We start from the raw sequence: 20507 nt of genomic DNA on the forward strand, positions 1-20507 counted from the left end.
GACAGAAAGCGTTTCCTTCCTGAGTGGTATGATGGCTGCGTGGTCCCATGGTGTTTATACGTGCTTACTATTGTTTGTACAGATGAACATGGTACCTTCAGGTGTTTGGAAATTGCTCCCAAGGATGAACCAGACTTGTGGAAATCTAAAATGTTTGATCAGGTCTTGGCTGATTTTTTGTTGATTATCCCATGATAAGCAGAGGCAGTGAATTTGAAGGTAGGCCTTGAAATACATCCACAAGTACACCTGCAATTGACTCAAATGATGTCATTTAGCTTATCAGAAGCTTTTAAAGCCACAACATAATTTTCAGGAATTTTCCAAGCTGTTTAAAGGCCCAGTCAACTTAGTATATGTAAACTTCTGACCCACTGGAATTATGATACAGTGAATTTTATAAGTGAAATAATCTGTCTGTAAACAATTGTTGTAAAAATTACTTGTGTCATGCACAAAGTAGATGTCCTAACCGACTTGCCAAAACTATAGTTTGTTAACAAGAAATGTTTGGAGTGGTTGAAAAACGAGTTTTAATGACTCCAACCTAAGAGTATGTAAACTTCCGACTTCAACTGTATATATTTTAATAAACCTGGGTCATTGGACACCTGCCTACAGCCATGGCATGATGCAAACAATTCACAAAATGAAACTAATATGGGCTAAATTAAATGATACCCATCCTGGTGGGAGGAAAGCAAACAAGAGATTTGTTTGAAAACAAAGCGTCACCTACAGCCCTCGACCTCAAACCCAGTTCCACTGCATCATTCCCCTCTAATCAGGTACTGATTTAGACCTGGAACACCAGGCGTGTGCAATTAATGATCATGTAGAACAGAAAAGCAGCAGGCTCTGGAAGTCGTAGGGTAAAAGTCAAATACCCCTGTACTACGTGATAGAACTTGATCAATAAACATTTAAAAATACCAGACACTGTCACATATCATATGGGTCTTAAATCATATTTTGACAAAAGTAAATATAATTTCCACCAAATTGGTCCTTATAACACTGAAGTCAATTTATTAATTTACTCAAAACTCTACCAAAACAATCAAACATTATCAAATGCTTTAATAACAATTAACAAAATGTAACATCACAAATGTTCGCATTCAAAGCACATCAAATATAATTTCCCATATTTGGCACCATCATCTCGTGATCTTCATGTTCTAATACTTTACAAGATCAAATACAAACCAATGCACATATCTTCTCCTGAATGATCAAACAGGATTCTGTACATTTGACCAAGAGAACAAAACGTGTTGACATCAGTCAGCGTCTCCTGATGATGACATCATGATATGACACACCAGGTGTTCTGTTTCTATAAGTTGGATGGGGGGGGGGGAAACAAGTGTAGGCAGGCAAGGGGTGTGTGGGACTGAGTTGGTCTCATTCCAGAGACAAACACATTCACCAATCATGGTATACATAATGGGTTGGTCCATGTCCTTCAACTGGAGGCAGCTGTGGTCAATTCAACCAGTGCTGTACTAGGCATCGCTTAGGAAAGCCCACAAGTCTTCAATGGTCTGGGTAGGTATAAGGTTGGTGGGTGGGTGGTGACTGGTTGGGAGTGAGGGGCTTAGCAGGGCAGTAAGGATAGCTGAACCTTCCCTAGGCAAATCCACCTTCTGACAAATAACACCAATGTGTTTTATAGGCATTGTACCCAATCCCAGCACAGCAACATGTAGGTCCATATTCTACATATGGCTCTCAGGACCTGCATGTGTGTCTGTGATCAGTTTTAGTCTTTATGGGCCTTTCCTTTGGGTTTCTCTTCCTCATTGTAAGACAGTCCGTATTCATTCATTCTGGTCTTATCAACAGGATACAGCCTTACGATAGAAAAATAGTGGAAAGAAGTTGTAGTAAACAAATTGATGCGTTCAATGTGAGAATATTCTGTTGTAGCATTGGAGATATTGTTACTTACAAGTGACTCATTTTACCAACTGCAACAGTCAATTTAGTGCAGTGTGTGTATAGGATCTTAATTTGACCAGTATTGTTGCAGATAAATAATCTTGCGGTAACAGAATTTGAATGTTTAGTCTACAATGTTGCTTAATCAGTGGTTAGTCTATCAGCTGGAAAAAGTAGGCTACTTAATATATTAATATAACCTTGTGTTAGTTTGAGTTTTCAGTAAATTTATGTAAATCAAAGGTTATCTGCATTTCCTGCAGCTTAGGGAAATTCTCAGCAACAAAACAGTGATCAAATGAAGATCCTACCTCTGTGTGTGTATCTGCCGTGTGGCTTACCATCTCTGGTACAAGTAGACGAGGAAAACCACATCATCCCTGAAGCAGGCTAACCGGTGGGAGGTGGGCATTGTGATGATGAAGGCAAATATGTCGTCGATAAAGGTGTTGAACGCCTGGGGATGGACAAATATAAACTATCATTAACGTCCTTCAGCTTCATCATCATCATCACTTTATGTAGTCTTTCTTTCTGATATATTTATGGATGTTTCATTGCAACAATTACTACACATTCCAGTAACCATACTGTTATTGTCCTTCAATGATAAAACCATTTCCGAGACATCTAACAGTGTAAAACCTGACGATCTCTCAAATGAGATCTTATATAATTCACTCACTTTATACATGAATGCTTTCCAGGGTAGATGTGCCACAGATTTGAACTGTTGAAACAAGAAAATAATCGATATGGACACCAGCATCTGGCTTTTAGCGGCATGCTAAAGATAACATACAACAGAAGACATGTGCACTAACGCTCAGTATAATGTAACTGACCTTGTAGTTAACAAAGAGTTGAGGTAGCATGAAGAGGAATCCAAAAGCGTACACTCCTGTCAAAAAAGAAACCATCAATGACAATAACAATGCTTCTATTCTTAATTATCATGTGATCATGGACGTGCACTGACAATGCATTTCTTATTTGTCCAATGACTCTGCCTATTGACTGAACATACAATAAAACATTTGATCTAAAAAAATAAAAAATAACACTTAAGGTAAATCTGGCTTTTAAAAGTGAATTAAAGCAAATCATGCTGGCTTCAGGATAATGTCAGAGAACATACCATTCACTAAACTGTTGATGATCCAGGAGTACCAACTGCCAAACAGAAAGCAGAGGAGACATTACACATTCAAAACACATAGTAGACCGGGTCTGGGCAACATATTGAGGCTCCAGGGCCACATCTCGAGGCTCCAGGGCCACATTGGGATTTCTAAATGCCACCGAGGGCCGCACAGATGTTTTTGGGAAGTCAATTTGTTAGTCAAACTCTATTTGCAGGCCATAAAAAGGGACATTATTTCAAGAAGACATAGGTCCATTGTAATTTCAAGTGTAGTCTGGGGTCTTTTTTAAATCCAAAATAATAATTTCTCGCTCCCAAAAAACTACTACAGTTGCCCATCACTATAGTAGACCCTAGTGTTATTGTCCAAAGTTATAGCCTACCTTTTGTATCTCAAAAACACTAAGGCATAAACCGCTCCTCCAATACACATTGGGTAGAGTAAATACCACAGGTACTTCATTGCCTGGGAAGAGAAGAACGTTGCAAGGAAAATCAAACGGATGCTATTTATGACAACGCTACTGTATACAAATTGAGGACAAATGAACACATGTAATGTTTGGTGCTTTTTGAAATGGACATAAAAAAGGTATATGGCAAGTCTCACAAGAGTATCATACTCTACAGTCCTCCTCTCTGATTCGTCAGACTTTCCAAACTGTGGGGAGACAAACACACACTTGATATCAATGTAGAACAAACAGAGAGCAAACGTAATCCTGAGAAAATTAACTCAGATGAACTGATATCTTTACAAACAAACCAGACTTACTATAAATGTGGGTTTTACACCCTTCCAGATAACCTGTATTTTAAAGGCTTTCTTCACCTTCCACACCTGTAGAGGGACAGATAAACCAGTCAGGTGGCGAGAGGACATTGTGTTCTTGTAGTTTATTGCACTATCATCCACAAGGATCTAAAATGTAGGGGATTAAGAGAAACCAGGACATGGATGATGGAATTACCAAACCTACAAAGGAGGACAACATTGATAGTCACTGAATAGTGCAGCAAACAGAAAAGATAATCAACTCAATCTGACAAAAGTCAATGGGGTCAGACATTTTACTAACGTGAACAACAGTAACTGTGCAAATAGAGAACTCTGGGAAACACCCTGTGCGTCCCAAATGGAACCCCATTTCCAGACACTGAGTTACGTCCCAACAATAACTCCTCCCCCCTGCGTCCCAACAATAACTCCTCCCCCCTGCGTCCCAACAATAACTCCTCCCCCCTGCGTCCCAACAATAACTCCTCCCCCCTGCGTCCCAACAATAACTCCTTCCCCCTGCGTCCCAACAATAACTCCTCCCCCCTGCGTCCCAACAATAACTCCTCCCCCCTGCGTCCCAACAATAACTCCTCCCCCCTGCGTCCCAACAATAACTCCTTCCCCCTGCGTCCCAGCAATATCTCCTTCCCCCTGCGTCCCAACAATATCTCCTTCCCCCTGCGTCCCAACAATAACTCCTTCCCCCTGCGTCCCAGCAATATCTCCTTCCCCCTGCGTCCCAACAATAACTCCTTCCCCCTGCGTCCCAACAATAACCCCTTCCCCCTGCGTCCCAACAATACCTCCCCTCTTGTCCCAATAATATCTCCTTTCTCCTGTGTCCCAATAATATCGCCATTCTCCTGAAGTGTAGTATGATCTATATACCAGTCATTTCATTTCAAATGTGAATTATTAAACAAGTGCAAACTTTGTGAGGAAGGACAGTTAAATAGGGATATACAGTTGAAGTCGGAAGTTTACATACACTTAGGTTGGAGTCATTAAAACTCATTTTTCAACCACTCCACAAATTTCTTGCTAACAAACTATAGTTTTGGCAAGTCGGTTAGGACATCTACTTTGTGCATGACACAAGGAATTTTTCCATTCACAGTTTACAGATTATTTAACTTATAATTCACTGTATCACAATTCCAGTGGGTCAGAAGTTTACATACACTAAGTTGACAGTGCCTTTAAACAGCTTGGAAAATTCCAGACAATTATATCATGGCTTTAGAAGCTTCTGATGGGCTAATTGACATAATTTGAGGTTTACCTGTGGATGCATTTCAAGGCCTACCTTCAAATTCAGTGCCTCTTTGCTTGACATCATGGGAAAATCAAAAGAAATCAACATAGACCTCAGAAAAAAACTGTAACGACCCTGGGTTTATAAGCGCGGATATCGACTCTGCCGCACGAGCATGCTTTTGCGGCACAGTCGATAGCGCGCCGGACCTCGGGCTAGAAGTTCGAGGGTTCGAGACCTGCTCCCTGCGGTTTCATTACAAAACGTTGTAGACCTCCACAAGTCTGGTTCATCCTTGGGAGCAATTTCCAAACGCCTGAAGGTACCACGTTCATCTGTACAAACAATAGTACGCAAGTATAAACACCATGGGACCACGCAGCTGTCATACCGCTCAGGAAGGAGACGTGTTCTGTCTCCTAGAGATGAACGTACTTTGGTGCGGAAAGTGCAAATCAATCCCAGAACAACAGCAAAGGTCCTTGTGAAGATGCTTGAGGAAACAGGTATAAAAGTATCTACATCCACAGTAAAACGAGTCCTATATCGACATAACCTGAAAGGCCGCTCAGCAAGGAAGAAGCCACTGCTCCAAAAACGCCATAAAAACGGCTTGCAACTGTATATGGGGACAAAGAATGTACTTTTTGGAGAAATGTCCTCTGGTCTGATGAAACAAAAATCGAACTGTTTGGCATTAATGACCATCGTTATGTTTGGAGGAAAAAGGGGGAAGCTTGCAAGCCGAAGAACACCATCCCAACCGTGAAGCACGGGGGTGGCAGCATCATATTGTGGGGGTGCTTTGCTGCAGGAGGGACTGGTGTACTTCACAAAATACATGGCATCATGAGAAAGGAAAATTATGTGGATATATTGAAGCAACCAACGTCTCAAGACATCAGTCAGGAAGTTAAAGCTTGGTCGCAAATGGGTCTTCAAAATGGACAATGACCCCAAGCATACTTCCAAAGTTGCGGCAAAATGGCTTAAGGGCAACAAAGTCAAGGTATTGGAGTGGCCATCACAAAGCCCTGACCTCAATCCTATAGAAAATGTGTGGGCAAACTAAAAAAGCGTGTGAGAGCAAGGAGGCCTACAAACCTGACTCAGTTAGACCAGCTCTGTCAGGAGGAATGGGCCAAAAGTCACTGACCTTATTGTGGGAAGCTTGTGGAAGGCTACCCAAAACGTTTGACCCAAGTTAAACAATTTAAAGGCAACGCTACCAAATACTAATTGAGTGTACTTAAACTTCTGACCCACTGGGAATGTGATGAAAGAAATAAAAGCTGATATAAATCATTCTCTCCACTATTATTCTGACATTTCACATTCTTAAAATAAAGTGGTGATCCTAACTGACCTAAGACAGAGAATCTTTACTAGGATTAAATGTCAGGAATTGTGAAAAACGGAGTTTACTTGGCTAAGGTGTATGTAAACTTCCGACTTCAACTGTATATAGGCTGGGTCAAAAGTAGTGCACTACATAGGGAGCCATTTGGGATAAAAATAAATGCACGTGAGGAGACGTACCTCGATCATTGAGCCTACTCCAGCAGGAATGAGTACCAGCAGGCTGGTCTGCTCATCAAACAGGTACATGAAAATCACAATGGTGCTGAAACACCTCCACAGTACTGGAAAGGACCACAACATAAACACATGTAAGGGGAATAGTCAAAAACTGAAAATACAGCAGACAAAACAGACTGACCAGGTGAAAGTTATGATCCCTCATTAATGTCACTTGATAGATGCACTTCAATCAGTGTAGAGGAAGGGGAGGAGACTAGAGGTCGACCGATTATGATTTTTCAACGTTGATACCGATAATTGAAGGACCAAAAACCCAATACCGATTAAAATCGGCCGATTTTTATTTATTTATTTAATATATATATATATATATATATATATATATATATATATATATATATATATATATATATATATATATATATATATATATATATATATATATATATATATATATGTAATAATGACAATTACAACAATACTGAATGAACACTTATTTTAACGTAATATAATACATAAATAAAAATCTATTTAGTCTCAAATAAATAATGAAACATGTTCAATTTGGTTTAAATAAGGCAAAAACACAGTGTTGAAGTAAAAGTGCAATATGTGCCATGTAAGAAAGCTAACGTTTAAGTTCCTTGCTCAGAACATGAGAACATATGAAAGCTGGTGGTTCCTTTTAACATGAGTCTTCAATATTCCCAGTTAAGAAGTTTTAGGTTGTAGTTATTATAGGAATTATAGGACTATTTCTCTCTAAAGCATTTGTATTTCATATACCTTTGACTATTGGATGTTCTTATATGCACTATAGTACTGCCAGCCTAATCTCGGGAGTTGATAGGCTTGAAGTCATAAACAGAGCTGTGCTTCAAGCATTGCGAAGAGCTGCTGGCAAACGTAGAAAAGTGCTGTTTGAATGAATGCTTACGAACCTGCTGCTGCCTACCACCGCTCAGTCAGACTGCTCTATCAAATCATAAACTTCATTATAATAAATACACAGAAATACGAGCCTTAGCTCATTAATATGGCCAAATCCGGGTGGCATCCATAAGTCTAAATATCGCTGTTACATTGCACCACCTTCAATGTTATGTACTTAATTATGTAAAATTCTGGCAAATTAATTACGGTCTTTACACAGTTCGCAAAGAGCCAGGCGGCCCAAACTGCTGCATATACCCCGACTCTGCTTGCACAGAACGCAAGAGAAGTGACACAATTTCCCTAGTTAATATTGCCTGCTAACATGAATTTCTTTTAACTAAATATGCAGGTTGAAAAAAATATATCTGTGTGTTGATTTTAAGGAAGGCATTGATGTTTATGGTTAGGTACATTGGTGCAACGACAGTGCTTTTTTTCACGAAAGCGCTTGTTAAATCATCACCCGTTTGGCGAAGTAGGCTGTGATTCGATGATAAATTAACAGGCACCGCATTGATTATTTGCAACGCAGGACAAGCTAGTTAAACTAGTAATATCATCAACCATGTGTAGTTAACTAGTGACTATGTTAAGATTGATTGTTTTTTTATAAGATAAGTTTAATGCTAGCTAGCAACTTACTTTGGCTCCTTGCTGCACTCGCGTAACAAGTGATCAGCCTGCCACACAGTCTCCTCGTGGAGTGCAATGTAATTGGCATCCAAAAATGCCGATTACAGATTGTTATGAAAACTTGAAATCGGCCCTGCCAATTAAATCGGTCGACCTCTAGAGACAGGTTAAAAAAGGATTTTTAATCCTTGAGACATGGATTGTGTATGCGTGCCATTCAGAGGGTGAATGTGCAAGACAAATTATTTAAGTGCCTTTGAAAAGGGTATGGTAGTAGGTGCCAGGTACACCGGTTTGTATTCATTTCAAAAGTTTTCAATTCAAATCATTTCCTGAATTACTTTAATTGTAATAGACCCCAAACCTGACTAACAGCATCTTCGTAAGAAGTCAACCCACCTGCTTTGCTGGACATCCCCACCATGCTTTTCTTCTGCTTCCAGAAGCTGATGTCATGTTTGAAGGCCAGGAAGTCAAACAGGAGCTGCAAATGAAACATGCTTTTAAGTTGCAATGTGACACAGGAATAATTTAGTGAATCTCAGTCATGCATGTGTGTGGCATGTAGACCTAGCGGTTAAGACCATTGGGCCAGTAACAGCCTCAAAGTTCGCTGGTTCAAATCCCCGAGCCGACTAGATGAAAAATAATCTGTCTATGTGCACTCCTGTAAGTCACTCTGGATAAGAGCGACTGCTAAATGACTAAACATTTTAAAATATAAACATTAAAAGATTATCATCACTTCATTTATATGGAACAGTAAGACTTCACATTCTTACATGAAAGGCAGCTATGAAGAAGGTGAGGGCTAAGAAGTACATGTTGGTTTCCACAAAAATCCCCTTGATTTCATCAGCATCTTTCTCAGTGAAGCCTGAAATCACAACAAATCGACTCATTAAAAAGGCTTCCACCAGAGTGCACAGCCGACCCCATTTTGACGTAATTCCTTGCCGTTGAGCGGAAATGCTTGTTTAGGTTCCACCTCCGAAGAATGACGCAAGCTTCTTATACAGTTGAAGTCAGAAGTTTACATACACTTTAGCCAAATACATTTAAACTCAAATACATTTACTCAGTTTTTCACAATTCCTGACATTTAATCCGAGTAAAAAAGTCCCGTCTTAAATCAGTAAGGATCACAACTTTATTTTAAGAATGTGAAATGTCAGAATAATAGTGGAGAGAATGATTTATATCAGCTTTTATTTCTTTCATTACATTCCCAGTGGGTCAAAAGTTAACATACACTGAATTAGTATTTGGTAGAATTGCCTTTAAAATTGTTTAACGTGGGTCAAACGTTTTGAGTAGCCTTCCACAAGCTTCCCAGAATAAGTTTGGTGAATTTTGGCCCATTCCTCCTGACAGAGCTGATGTAACTGAGTCAGGTTTGTAGGCATCCTTGCTCGCACACGCTTTTTCAGTTCTGCCCACAAATGTTCTATATGATTGAGGTAAGGCCTATGTGATGGCCACTCCAATACCTTGACTTTGTTGTCCTTAAGCCATTTTGCCACAACTTTGGAAGTATGCTTGGGGTCATTGTCCATTTGGAAGACCCATTTGCGACCAAGCTTTAACTTCCTGACTGATGTCTTGAGATGTTGCTTCAATATATCCACATCATTTTCCTGCCTCATGATGGCATCTATTTTGTGAAGTACACCAGTCCCTCCTGCAGCAAAGCACCCCCACAAAATGATGCTGCCACCCCCGTGCTTTACGGTTGGGATGGTGTTCTTCGGCTTGCAAGCTTCCCCCTTTTTCCTCCAAACATAAGGATGGTCATTATGGCATAAGTTCGATTTTTGTTTAATCAGACCAGAGGACATTTCTCCAAAAAGTACAATCTTTGTCCCCATGTGCAGTTGCAAACCGTGGTCTGGCTTTTTTACGGCGGTTTTGGAGCAGTGGCTTCTTCCTTGCTGAGCGGCCTTTCAGGTTATGTGAATATAGGACTCGTTTTACTGTGGATGTAGATACTTTTGTACCCGTTTCCTCCAGCATCTTCACAAGGACCTTTGCTGTTGTTCTGGGATTGATTTGCACTTTCCGCACCAAAGTACGTTCATCTCTAGGAGACAGAACACGTCTCCTTCCTGAGCGGTATGACAGCTGCGTGGTCCCATGGTGTTTATACTTGCGTACTATTGTTTGTACAGATGAACGTGGTACCTTCAGGCGTTTGGAAATTGCTCCCAAGGATGAACCAGACTTGTGGAGGTCTACATTTTTTCCCCCTGAGGTCTTGGCTGATTTCTTTTGATTTTGCCATGATTTTATTTTACCTTTATTTATTTAACTAGGCAAGTCAGTTAAGAACAAATTCTTATTTGATGATCAAGCAAAAGAGGAACTGAATTTGAAGGTAGGCCTTGAAATACATCCACAGGTACACCTCCAATTGACTCAAATCATGTCAATTAGCCTATCAGAAGCTTCTAAAGCCATGACATAATTGTCTGGAATTTTCCAAGCTGTTTAAAGGCATAGTCTACTTAGTGTATGTACACTTCTGACCCACTGGAATTGTGATACAGTGAATTATAAGTGAAATAATCTGTCTGTAAACAACTGTTGGAAAAATTACTTGTGTCATGCTCAAAGTAGTTGTCCTAACCGACTTGCCAAAACTATAGTTTGTTAACAAGAAATTTGTGGAGTGGTTGAAAAACGCGTTTTAATGACTCCAACCCAAGTTTATGTAAACTTCCGACTTCAACTGTACATAATCACGAATTGGGGATGGCAAAGAATGTCCTGGAGATTTCCACATGGACCGGGAAAACATAAACAAATAGAGAACTGACAGCTGTCAGTTTAGCTAGCTAGCATGCTAACCTTAGCTATCTAGCTTGCTAATGCTACCTGTTGTTTTTTTAACTACCTACACCGTATTCAAAAGATTAGCCAGCTGGCTGGTTCTAGAGCTGGATTTGTCATAAGCATAAATCGGGAAACCAGTATCTTTGACTTCACCATCTATTGTCGTCTCCAAAGTTTTAGCATCTTCCATAAGAGACGTGTTTTTCTACATTGTAATGGATATGGTGCAACCTTTGGTAGGTAGGCTGCTGGCAGACTTCAGCTGCGGTACAGCAAATCCAAGTCAGCCTGTGCTCATGGTTCTCATAGGGGAAGTCCAATGACTTCGCTCATGATGCATGTGGTAAATGACACGTCACAACACCCTGAGCGCATTGGACACGAAACACCAATACAATTGCACAACAAAATAGAGAAAAAAAGTGAGTTAAATTTTCTCTTGTGGGTGCCTGTTCATTATAGGATAGACACTTGTGGTTTAGCTGCACTAATCAAATCAGTGAAGCGTGTAGCGAAGCAAGACTTTAGTGGTCAAAAACGTTCATCTTGGGGCGACGGGGGGAGCAGGGTCCCAAAATGCAATCATAACACACAATTATACCATTTATAAAAATGGTCATGTTCTATAAAGACTAGCTCAACAATCTGTGAAAAATTACAAATTATACAATTTATTATGTTAATTTTCTGGTAAAAAGGGGAGGTGCAAAAACATACGTTTGCGTCCCCTATTTTAATTTGCTCCATGGCTCAGGTGGCCAAGTGTAGACTACGGTAAAAAGCGGTTTAGCTCAGTCGGGACGAGGAAGAACTTTGCAGGTGTTTCTCATTAATAAACAATGCCATGCTGGTGGATAGTAACATTAAAATAAAACCCAGCGCTAAAAAGAAACAGACTGAAAAGTATTAGCACATCCTATCATAGGGGAAACATACCGCATTGCCACAAGCCCAAATATATCAAACTTCGACTTAAACTATGACTTATTGACTTCAAATTGTTGTGCAACATCATGGGTAAGCTCTGATCATTGTCTTTCAGTTGAAAATGTTTTAGTTCCTCCCTTTATCAAACATCAGTTTGCATGTTCAAACAGACAAAACAAAGGATTTTATTTTATATTTCTTACTACAGTTATTGAACCTCTTCCACTCAGACTTTATTAATGACATAACAGTAGCAACTATAGGATAGAAGTCACTCTCGTGATGCGGTCGTTCAGTTTGTGATCCTCTGGCGGTAGGTAGTATGACTCACGCAGATTAGTGTCAATTCCGTACACTAGTATTAACTAGCATAATGGGTGCTGTTTCCCGGACAGATTAAGCCTAGTCACGACTAAAAGGCAATCTCAATGAAGAATCGACAAGGAAAATTATGTTTTGTACAGGACTAGGCTTGATCTGTGTCCGGTAAACCACCCCAATGAGTTCGGTCATAGTACTACCCATAGAGATATTGAATTATAATGCCATTTCTATAGTACTACTCACCGAATTGTTGCAGGGAGTAGACGGCATCTTGCATGTGAATCCAGAAGCGGAGTTTCCCGAGGGAGATGGTATCATAGGAGATAGTGAGAGGGAGTTCCGTGCTGGTGCTGTTGATCTCCATCAAGTCCTTCACTCTGTTGCTCAGCTCATCCACAAACAGCACTGGAAGGTACACCCTCTTCTTTCCATTTTCAAATCTGGAACACAGTAAAACAATTGCTACTTTTATGTCATTAATGAAGTCTGAGTGGAAGAGGCTCTGACAGCTGTCAGTTCTCTATTTGTTTATGCTTTCCCGGTCCATGTGGAAATCTCCAGGACATTCTTTCCCATCCCCAATTCATGATTATGTATAAGAGGTGGAACCTAAACAAGCATTTCCCCTTGAAGGCAAGGAATTACGTCAAAATGGGGTCGGCTGTGCACTCTGGTGGAAGCCTTTTTAATGAGTCGATTTGTTGTGATTTCAGGCTTCACTGAGAAAGATGCTGATGAAATCAAGGGGATTTTTGTGGAAACCAACATGTACTTCTTAGCCCTCACCTTCTTCATAGCTGCCTTTCATGTAAGAATGTGAAGTCTTACTGTTCCATATAAATTAAGTGATGATCATCTTTTAATAAAGGCTCTGGAACCTCAATTTAGAATTGTTGTATTGTAATACAAAGCATGAGTTGGCACACCCCCAAAAGGTTGGTAGAGGTGCTGACTAATGGAGAGTAAACTGTAGGCTATGAAAATAAATAAAGAGAGTCACACTCTATATACAAGCTCCCAGTAATTGATTGGGTAAACCACCAATGTTTCAGCATCACTGTGCCTTCTTCACCCTGAAGAAGGTGTTGTGTATTGTATCATTAGTTCCAGCTGTCCATTTATGAGTGTATGATGAATTGTATCATAAGTGCGTTCTTACACTCGCAGGTAGCGGTGCACGTCGCTGGGCAGGAAGTCCCTGTCGAAGATAAAGTCCTCTGACACCACATTGAGGGTGAGACGGGAGCGCCAGTGAGACACGGGCCGATCCACTGCAGAGTCACCTCCTTTAGGCTTCCGTTTCTGCTGCTCCGCCTGCCCTGGGCACAATGACCACAGCAGATCAGAGGAAAAGACAAGGGAAAAACTGAACATCACAATCAGCATGACAGTTTTAAAGACGTACTCCACAGAAAATGCATTCCAATGTGAAAGGTATTAAAATGTAACAGACTGATAAAAAAAAGATGCTATAAAAGGGACAATTCAGAACGGTTGATTCCAAGGCAGGACACTGTCTGCGCATACAGACATACCCTAACAATAAAGAGACCTATGAATGCCTTGCTTTGGATCTTGTTGGTTACGTCTCAAATATCACTTTATTCCCTTTATAGTGCACTACTTTTCACCAGAGCCCATAGCAGTGAACTATAAAGGGAATATGGTGCTCTTTAGTGCAGTGTAATAGTAGTCTGACCTGTGGTGCTTCCTCCCCTGAGATCAGGCTGACCTCTGGTGGTTTGGGTATCATGTAGGTGGTGAGCTGGGACACCAGATGCACCTGTCTGGGGTCCTGCCACGGGGACATACCTGCCTGGTGAACAAACACCATGGCATACAGCGTCCCATTCTTACAGGTCTTCTTTGGGAGAGAAACATTCACTATCCTTTAGGAAAAGGGATACATAGGTGAATATGAACTGGGTGGTTCAAGCCCTGAATGCTGATTAGCTGACAGTCGTGGTTTATCACAGGTATGACAAAACAGTTCTTTTTACTGCTCTAATTACGTTGATAACCAGTTCATAATAGCAATAAGGCACCTCTGGGTTTTGTGGTATATGGGCAATATACCAAGGCTAAGGGCTGTATCCAGGCACTCCGCGTTGCGTCGTGGGTAAGAACATCCCTTAGCCGTGGTATACTGGCCGTATACCACAAACCCCCTTGTGCCTTATTGTGTAAATATAGCAGGGAGAGGTCAATCTTTGCAGGTTGAAGTAGTCTCTATAGCAGTTTGTTCAATGTTAATCAGTTACTATGAATGTGGGCAGATATCTGCACTCGTTTTGGTAACAGATGACTTGCTAATATGAAGTCCTAGTCATCCTGCAAATACCCAGAGATCACTGACTGTGTCTACCACAAAGTTTTCATAGGTGATCATCGTGCTTATTACAACTGACTGACTGATAGATACCACCATATCCTGTCACCGTAAGACATGTTGCACCTTTCAAACTTGGTCTCAACATCAAAGTCCTCCTCCTTGTGAATGAGGGTGTGTCCCCCATCAGCATTGGGTCGCAAGGCTGTGTAGATACTCAGCTGGGAATGGAGAATAAAGAACACAGCAAATGTTTCCACACCCAAAACAACTGTCTGACTGGCAAGTTTTCATTCCATCTAGCTAGCTTGCAATGATGCATACCAACCTGCAATCTTGGTTTTCCTGCCAAATATGGGTTGATGCAGTTTTCGAATTTGGGGTTCTCACAAGGTTTGGTGTAAACGATGCCATACATCACCCAGCAAGTGTGCAAAACATACACAACGAACACCCCGACTATCAGCGTCGTGAAAGAGGTCTTCTGAAACATGCTCCTGACTCCCGTCTAGTCATTCAAATACCAAATGTGCCAGGCAGATACCGTAGCAACGCTATCCTCTTCTGAAACCGAGTCAAGGACAGATGTGAAACTCAGAGAGAATTTAGCTGAGGCAGATTAACATCGGTTGATGAATTGCTCACTGTAACGTTAGTGTAGTTTATGGACTGGTCAATGTGGTCACAGGTGTCGGCTGGTGCTAGGCTAACCATGGCTAGATATCGTTGACCACACTATACGTCTCCTCATGTCTTTAACCTATCAAATGTAAAGTCTATTAGTCCATATTTTGTGCATTATAAAATCCCCGAATTCTGCTCGTCACTTTGCATCTCGAAATTGCAATATCACGGCTATTTTAAAGAAGCATGGATGTGTCAGCTAACTACTTCCTTGATTTATTTCCTGGTTACAATAGTCAGGAAAGTATCAAACTGCGGCTGCGCAAATCCAACAATCTGCATACCAGCTGAAAATATCTTGGCCACTAGATGTCATCCATGCTCCGTGCAGTGCTCTCTTGATTATAATGTCGGTTTTTACAAGTCACCTTTACACTGTCAGTGCCAGGTCTACATCAACAATAGAAGCATTATTATTTTAATTTCCAACCTCTGCACTTGAATAAATACAATATATGTAGCTATTAGCAGTGTCCGACACCTGTCATTTCTGGATCGTTTCGTTCCTGAACCCATTTGCCAGGATCCGGTACCTCTCGTGGCTTGAAAAATACTTTTTCTGTTTGCAATGTAAAATTAAAATAAAAGCAATCAGTTAGGCTAATTCAAGTTGACTCCTCTGTAATTCTCTTGGCTGTCGCCAAAAATTGTTATGTGAAAACGTGCCTGATAACTGATTCGTGTTTGGTCGGCCCGGGTTTATGATTTGCACAACATTGTAGCCTATATAGACCAACGCGTCGCCATTGCTGTGGTGAGAGAGAGAAGCGCGCCTGTATCTCTCACAGAACTAGAATGAGATTCACTTTCTATGATCTCTCTCCCTCTCTCCCTCTCTACGCTGATAGATATGAGCATGCAACTCTCATCTCTCCAGCGTTACACTTCATCATTTATTTCCTTAAAGAATCATGGCTGCGCGAAGCAGCACGCCTGATAAATTGAAATACATTTTCCAAAGTCATTGAATTACTGCTGTCTGTTCAGAAATAAATGAAACAAATCCGAATAATACACCAAGAGTAGGCCTATAATTGTGCCACAGATGATCAATAGTTTATTTTAAAAACTTGCCTAGCTGTGGATTGTGTGTAGCTCAATCACGAGCCATGTCTACAGTCGGGAACAGGGTGAAAGCACACACAGCATGCAGCCAAAACAGGCCTTTCGCAATATTTCAAATACAATCACGGGAAAATACAGGTTGGAAAGAAAATGCATCCTGCTGAAAAGAGAAGACTAGTCTGTCTGTAGACGACAAAGTTATCAACTTCCAAATAGGTCTATTGAGGGAACAGCATTGTTTTAACAAGTAAAACAAGAGATGCTCTCATTTGGCATGAGAGCATCCCGGTGAGTGAGCCGAGCATCATTGGGTGAGTCAGTGAAACTGGAAAGCTTTTTTAGGACTGTAATTTCCTCCTTATATTGTACAATATGTGTGTCTCCACACACCTAGGTCTAGGCAATTGATGGATTGAAGACATTATCGTTTTTATTGATCTCAGATTCTCAGTTTGTCAACGTCAAAGTAGCCTGTCATTTTGATCTTTTGTGAGGTATTAAGAAATATTCTGCTAGTCTCCAGTCATCTAAAATTATGTAGAATTGCATGAAATGGGTTTATAAAGTCCAAAGCTTTCCTGAACCCTAGGCTACAATATTTTTTCTCCCATGTGTGCAACTTATGCAAGCGCCTCTACTCTACTGATCTATGCCAGAATGCTAAAGCATGATAATGCATGCAATGCTATATTATAAAGGAGTTTTTTTTCTTCATGTGTTCCAGTATCTTTACCCATGGTCTCCCCTCTCTCGGGCTCACTTTTTGTTCCTGCACCTCCAAATTTACAAATTAAGCACGGGCTATTAGGTCTACTATTAAAGGCATAGCCTATTTGTAGTACATACAGTTGAAGTCGGAAGTTTACATAGACTTAGGTTGGAGTCATTTAAACTTGTTTTTCAACCACTCCACAAATTTCTTGTTGGTTAGGACATCTACTTTGTGCATGACACAAGTAATTTTTTCAACATTTGTTCCCAGACAGATTATTTCACTTATAATTCACTGTATCACAATTCCAGTGGGTCAGAAGTTTACATACACTAAATTGACTGTGCCTTTAAACAGCTTGGAAAATTCCAGAAAATTATGTCATGGCTTTAGAAGCTTCTGATAGGCTAATTGACATAATTTGAGTCAATTGGAGGTGTACCTGTGGATGTATTTCAAGGCCTACCTTCAAATTCAGTGCCTCTTTGCTTGAAATCATGGGAAAATCTAAAGAAATCAGTCAAGACCTCAGAAAAAAATTGTAGACCTCCATGAGTCTGGTTCATCCTTGGGACCAATTTCCAAACGCCTGAAGGTACCACGTGCATCTGTACAAACAATAGTACGCAAGTATGAACACCATGGGACCACGCAGCTGTCATACCGCTCAGGAAGGAGACGCGTTCTGTCTCATAGAGATGAACGTACTTTGGTGTGAAAAGTGCAAATCAATCCCAGAACAACAGCAAAGGACCTTGTGAAGATGCTGGAGGAAACAGGTACAAAAGTATCTATATCCACAGCAAAGCGAGTCCTATATCGACATAACCTGAAAGGCCGCTCAGCAAGGAAGAAGCCACTGCTCCAAAACCGCCGTAAAAAAGCCAGACCACGGTTTGCAATTGCACATGGGGACAAAGATTGTACTTTTTGGAGAAATGTCCTCTGGTCTGATGAAACAAAAATAGAACTGTTTTGCCATAATGACCATCATTATGTTTGGAGGAAAAGGGGGGGGCCTTGCAAGCCGAAGAACACCATCCCAATCATGAAGCACGGGGGTGGCAGCATCATGTTGTGGGGGTGCTTTGCAGGAGGGACTGGTGCACTTCACCAAATAAAGGGCATCATGAGGCAGGAAAATTATGTGGATATATTGAAGCAACATCTCAAGACATCAGTCAGGAAGTTAAAGCTTGGTCGCAAATGGGTCTTCCAAATGGACAATGACCCCAAGCATACTTCCAAAGTTGTGGCAAAATGGCTTAAGGACAACAAAGTCAAGGTATTGGAGTGGCCATCATGAAGCCCTGACCTCAATCCTATAGAAAATTTGTGGGCAGAACTGAAAAAGCGTGTGCGAGCAAGGAGGCCTACAAACCTGACTCAGTTACATCAGCTCTGTCAGGAGGAATGGGCCAAAATTCACCCAACTTATTGTGGGAAGCTTGTGGAAGGCTACCCGAAACGTGTGACCCAAGTTAAACACTTTAAAGGGAATTCCTCCTAAATACTAATTAAGTGTATTTAAACTTTAGACCCATGGGAATGAGAAGAAAGAAATAAAAGCTGAAATAAATCATTCTCTCTACTATTATTCTGACATTTCACATTCTTAAAATAAAGTTGTGATCCTTACTGATTTAAGACAGGACATTTTTACTAGGATTAAATGTCAGGAATTGTGAAAAACTGAGTTTAAATGTATTTGGCTAAGGTGTATGTAAACTTCCGACTTCAACTGTATATAGGTGTTGCTCCCAATTTGTCTCACGCCGTTTGTGCAAAGTTGCTCAGTCATTAGACTTACTTAGACCAAGACGTGCCAGTGAGGGAGAAATGCAACTTCTATAGATTTGCTTAATCCCCTGAGAAGACATTGAACAACTACCCAAAACTTTTTGTAGCCTTGCTTAGGGCAGTCTTAGAAAGATGGTGCTTAGAAAGAAACTGTTATGAAAAGAGAGGCGTGGTGAATGGTCAGTTTTAGTCACTTGTCTGGCCTCGAGATCAAACTACCCAGACTTACTCTTTCATCTCCTGTCAGCATCTCTGACCTTCTAGAACGTCCATGGTTATTCTCCTGTCAGCGTCACTGACCTTCTAGAATGTCCATGGTCATTCTCCAGTGAGCATCACTGACCTTCTAGAACGTCCATGGTCATTCTCTTGTCTGCATCACTGACCTTCTAGAACGTCCATGGTCATTCTCAGACAATCCATCAGTTCTATCATCAGAGAGCAATAGGACAAGGGTGGAAACAAGTTCTTCACCCAAAGGTTTGGTTACTAGCTAATACACTGCTATTATCCTTAAACATACAGGTTGTATGGTGTATTATTGTTTGTATTTGTGTCTGTATGCGTCTGCAAGCACGTCTGTTTTTGCTTGTTTATGTTCAAGCAGCACGGCAGTTTCAGAGAGAAATGGGCACAGAGAAAAGATGGAGGAGGAGAGAAAGAGAGAGTTGTGATGATAAGTGAGGACAGAAAAAGTAGAGCAGGGAGGGAATGAAGACCACATTGTGCCCCCTTTATTGATTTTCTGCTTAAAACACTCATTTGGAGGCCAACAGCAGAAGCAGGAGGGTTCTTCCTGAATGAACAAACACCCTCGGTAGGGAATGTACTGCCTTCTTAAAGCCGCTCGCCCTGAGAGGAAAACTAACGACGAGGAGCAAATCCAATAAGCAGCAGCTAAATGACATACTGTCTTTATTTGCCAGAAGCTCCTCCTATGAGAAATCTGTTGGTCCTTTTTCATTATAAAGTATTTACCGGACAACAAATGATTGCTGACAGTAAGTAGGCCTACACATAATCAGGGACAGATATGGATGAAAGGTTGGATCTTTACCACACTGTGCGCAAATACAGTAAAGTGCTTACATACATGATTCAGACATTTATGGTCAGGGTTTGAACTACTTCAGTGACAGCTAGATATACATAATGTACAGTACATTACAGTTGTATTGCACTCAGAAAATAAATATTGGCACATCCCACATACTGAATTGCATGTAATGAACTGCAAATATGTGGCAACAGGTCATGAAAACAATTCATTATAAAAAAGACAAATAAATATTGAGTTACCACAGACACACATCTAACCCTAACCCTAGCTTCATGTCCACACCCCGGCTCAACCCTAGCATCTCTAGTGATAACCCTAACCCTTAGGTTTAATCCTGGCTCAACCCTAATCTAACCCCCCCATATAGTGCTACCCCCCCCCTGAATTCCCAATGTAACCCCTTTATCTATCTGCCTCTCCATAGGGACCACTTCCCTTCATACCTCCCTCCATTCTCTGCCATAAACATTGGACCTGATTGGCATTCTTCCGTTGTCCGTTGCTCTTAAGCTTTTAATGACATCAGTACCTCCTCTCTG

General features: G+C 40.8%; 1 protein-coding gene across 1 annotated transcript; it reads right to left on the reverse strand.

Annotated features, from left to right (window-relative positions):
- Positions 1-1006: 1006 nt before the first annotated feature.
- LOC106588996 (lipid scramblase CLPTM1L) lies at positions 1007-15577 on the reverse strand. Its single transcript, XM_014178609.2, has 16 exons — positions 14976-15577; positions 14774-14868; positions 14018-14207; positions 13478-13632; positions 12562-12758; positions 9018-9112; positions 8635-8719; positions 6664-6767; positions 3864-3929; positions 3699-3749; positions 3472-3554; positions 3083-3117; positions 2790-2845; positions 2630-2674; positions 2286-2401; positions 1007-1856 (listed from the first exon to the last, which is right to left on the reverse strand). The coding sequence occupies exons 1-16, from the start codon at positions 15138-15140 to the stop codon at positions 1766-1768; spliced, it is 1629 nt and encodes a 542-aa protein (XP_014034084.1). The 5' UTR covers positions 15141-15577; the 3' UTR covers positions 1007-1765.
- Positions 15578-20507: the final 4930 nt, after the last annotated feature.

Source organism: Salmo salar, chromosome 27 (assembly GCF_965601325.2).
Source record: "Salmo salar chromosome 27, fSalSal1, whole genome shotgun sequence".
In the NCBI taxonomy this organism is placed as follows: Eukaryota; Metazoa; Chordata; class Actinopteri; order Salmoniformes; family Salmonidae; genus Salmo; species Salmo salar.

Coding starts and splice junctions, on each gene's coding strand:
- LOC106588996 (XM_014178609.2), bottom strand. CDS start 15,140: ATGTTTCAGAAGACCTCTTTCACGACGCTGATAGTCGGGGTGTTCGTT. Junction 14,208..14,773: donor GTTGAGACCAAGTTTGAAAG/GTGCAACATGTC, acceptor CTTTTCCTAAAG/GATAGTGAATGTTTCTCTCC. Junction 2,675..2,789: donor AACTCTTTGTTAACTACAAG/GTCAGTTACATT, acceptor TTGTTTCAACAG/TTCAAATCTGTGGCACATCT.